The sequence below is a fragment of the Zingiber officinale genome, chromosome 1B, assembly GCF_018446385.1.
Source record: "Zingiber officinale cultivar Zhangliang chromosome 1B, Zo_v1.1, whole genome shotgun sequence".
NCBI lineage: Eukaryota > Viridiplantae > Streptophyta > Magnoliopsida > Zingiberales > Zingiberaceae > Zingiber > Zingiber officinale.
Genome location: NC_055986.1, coordinates 18,544,381 through 18,547,485, shown reverse-complemented (window position 1 = coordinate 18,547,485; position 3,105 = coordinate 18,544,381). Strand labels below are relative to the sequence as shown.

General features: G+C 49.2%; 1 protein-coding gene across 1 annotated transcript; it reads right to left on the bottom strand.

The window, feature by feature from the left end:
* Positions 1-521: 521 nt before the first annotated feature.
* Positions 522-2,614, bottom strand: LOC122051987 (cationic amino acid transporter 5-like). The gene has a single exon (XM_042613356.1). The coding sequence runs from the start codon at positions 2,515-2,517 to the stop codon at positions 703-705; it is 1,815 nt and encodes a 604-aa protein (XP_042469290.1). The 5' UTR covers positions 2,518-2,614; the 3' UTR covers positions 522-702.
* Positions 2,615-3,105: the final 491 nt, after the last annotated feature.

Genomic DNA, 3,105 nt, shown 5'->3' with positions numbered 1-3,105 from the left:
TTAACCTCAGTCAAAACAAGCATGGCTCATTTGGGTCTAGATTCGTGTCAAGCAAGCTCAATTGCTCCTCCCTATTGTAGCCATGACTCACTTGAAGTTGGGTTGTCATCAAAACGGTCCTGGCCAGTTCAGTACAACCTGTTGACAACTCAGCAGCTTACTACTAGAAAAATAAATCATAATGAATTTTATTATTATTTTTTGCCAATGATTGCGTTGGCCATTCTGTTTTATATATCATCCAACTCACAATAATGAACCTTTCTAGTTGATAGATTTTCAGTCATCCATATTCAATTAGTACGAATTCCAAATCTCTCAAACTTCTCCGAGGAAGAACAGACCTCTTGAAACTAAAGAGAACCAACGTGAAGAACTGCACTTTTTTTTCTCTCTAAGAAGAAGCCCTCTTATAAATGTTTGAATGGAAGGGTTGAGCAATTCAGGAGTCTTCAAGCAGATTAAACTCCCTACACTCCGTTCATCTAAAAGCTCTATCTACAGCTACACATACAAATAAATAAAACCCAGACCATCATAGCGCAAGTATTCTATTACCCTCAAACACCATTCGTTTCTGTGTTTTCTGATTAGATTATTTTTCAAGAAATCTTACTGCAGAAGCCATTCCTGGAAAGGCTGGAATTATAGAGCTGCAAACTACAAACTTAGTTCCTGACAACGAATTTTACGTCATTTACTTCATGCGCCTTCCTCAGCTTTCTCCAGCTTGCCTTCCATCTGGTTCTCTCTATCTTGCCTACTCAGATCTCTCCCTTCCACAAGATTTGGCTTCCCGTACCGCCGATGCGCCATGTCGTAAGTAGCATGCAGTCCAAAGAACAAGTAGTAGACCAGCATGAGCAAGGAGCAGAGTCCAAACCTTATGAAAGCGTCCGCTCCCAACGATCCCATCAGGAACAAGTTGGTCGCGATCGACAACGACGGCAGCCACGGCACCAGCGGCACACCCCACACTCTTGGCTTCCGGCACTGCGGCACCAACACCTGAATCCCCAGCGTGCCCGCCACCCACAGTGGCACCGTAATCGTGTACCCGACCCATCCATGGGGCCTCAGTCCCCAGTACGCAGCCGTCCCCATCGACGAAGCGATTATGACGAGGAGGCAAATCACCAGCTTCAGGAGGTCCCTCTGCTCCGTCACGCCCCTCTGGTAGTACCGACGCACCAGCAGCGCCGTCGCCATCATCATGAAGATGAATAGCGTGCTCACGGAGAGAAGGGCCGTCAGGATGTCGAGGCTCGAGAACAGAGCAATGCACGCGGCGGAGATGGTGATTAGGAGAGTGGCATAGATGGGCGTTCCGGTCTTGGGGTGGACGAGCGCGAACAGGGGAGGGATGATGTGGCTCCGGGCGATGTGCGTCGTGTAGCGCGCTTGGCCCAGTGCGCCGACGAGCAGCACGGTGGTCATCCCCTTGAGCGCACCGAACGCCACCACGTACTGCGCCCACTTGAGCCCCACGCTCCTAAACGCAATAGAGTAAGCCGCTTGCTCGTCGATGTCGGTATACGGCTGCATCATGGTGAGCGCGAGCGCCATGAGGCAGTAGATGACGGTGATGATCGTCATCGAGCCAAGCAGGCCAAGAGGTATGTCCCGCGATGGGTTCCGCGTTTCCTCAGCCATGGTGGCTATGTTGTCGAAGCCACCATAGGCGAAGTAGACGATGGCGGCGGCGCGGAAGACGCCCTGGGAGCCGAATGGGAAGAAGGGTTTCAGGTTCGCTGGGTCAGCGTGGATGAATCCGCCGACGATCACGAAAGCGATGATCAAAGTGTGGAAGGCCGACGCAACCCAATTGAAGTAAGAGGTCTTCTTGGTGCTGGTCATGGCGATGGTGGCGGTGATGAAGAGGACGATCACCGCGATCGGGTCGAGGTAATTGAAGTTATTTGCGAGATCGGTTTGGATGCGGAGGGAGTTCTTGGGGCGGTTCAGCAGCGTGGTCAAGTAGGAGGTCCAAGCCCTGGCGACGGAGGCACTGCCGACGATGGACTCCAGGATCAAGTTCGCCGCGGCGATGAACGCGGCGAAGTCCCCTAACTCAACCCTTAAGTAAGCGAACGAACCGCCGGCTACGGGAATTTCGACGGCGAATTCGGTGTAACAGAAGACAGAGAGCATGGCGGAGAGGCCAGAAGCGACGTAAGAAAGGACGATGGCGGGGCCGGCGTGTCTGTGGGCCTCTTGGCCAGTGAGGACGAAGATACCGGCGCCGATAACGGAGCCGAAGCCGAACCAGGTGAGGTCCCACCAGTTGAGGCAGCGCTTCATGTCGTGCTCGCTCTGCTTCCGGACCTCGCCGAGCTCGTTGTCTTCGTCGGAGCGGCCGAGTAGCCGGTCCCTGAAACGGAGGCGCGTCTGCGACAGGGCGGCGAAGTAGGTCGGCCAGGACTCGAAGGATTCCTCGGGGAAGAAATCCTCTTTGCTCCATCGCCAGTAGCTCCTCCTCGACTGGCTCTCGCCATTAACTGCTCCATGTCCTTCCATCGAGCTCTCAGTCAAGGATTCGAACACAGTTCCTTTTCTTTACTTAAGATCTGAACACACTCCTGGATGATATAAATCGACCGCCCAGTGCTCGATCAGGTAGTAGATAACGATCGTGTGGACTTGTATAAATGAAACTTGGAAAATATTGCCTTCTAAGTCGTCGGATGACAAGGACAGCCTAAGAATAATCTTGGAATTTCTAACATCAGCTCGATGGATGGCTGGCGTATATATTAATAATATGCTTTCAAGAATCTTAACCCTAAACCCGAATACATAAGGATTATATAATTTTATAATTTATCTGTAATAATAAAATTTATGTCGTATCATACACCAGCTTGTGAATCTTTTTTGAAATTCATACGGTATTTTAAAATCGGTAATTTTTGTTGGTCAGAATCTAGTCAGTTAGAATTTTAATTCCTCCAATTAAAATGCATGTATGTACATACATGTAATTAATGTATATATATGATATTATTAAAATATCCATGTGTATACTTGCATATATTGATTCTAACTGACCAGATTCTGATCATTTAGTATTACACTTTTAAAATTTGGTAAATTACATTCATGATT

Excerpts from the sequence above, each read along its gene's own strand:
- LOC122051987 (XM_042613356.1), bottom strand. The coding sequence starts at position 2,517 with ATGGAAGGACATGGAGCAGTTAATGGCGAGAGCCAGTCGAGGAGGAGC.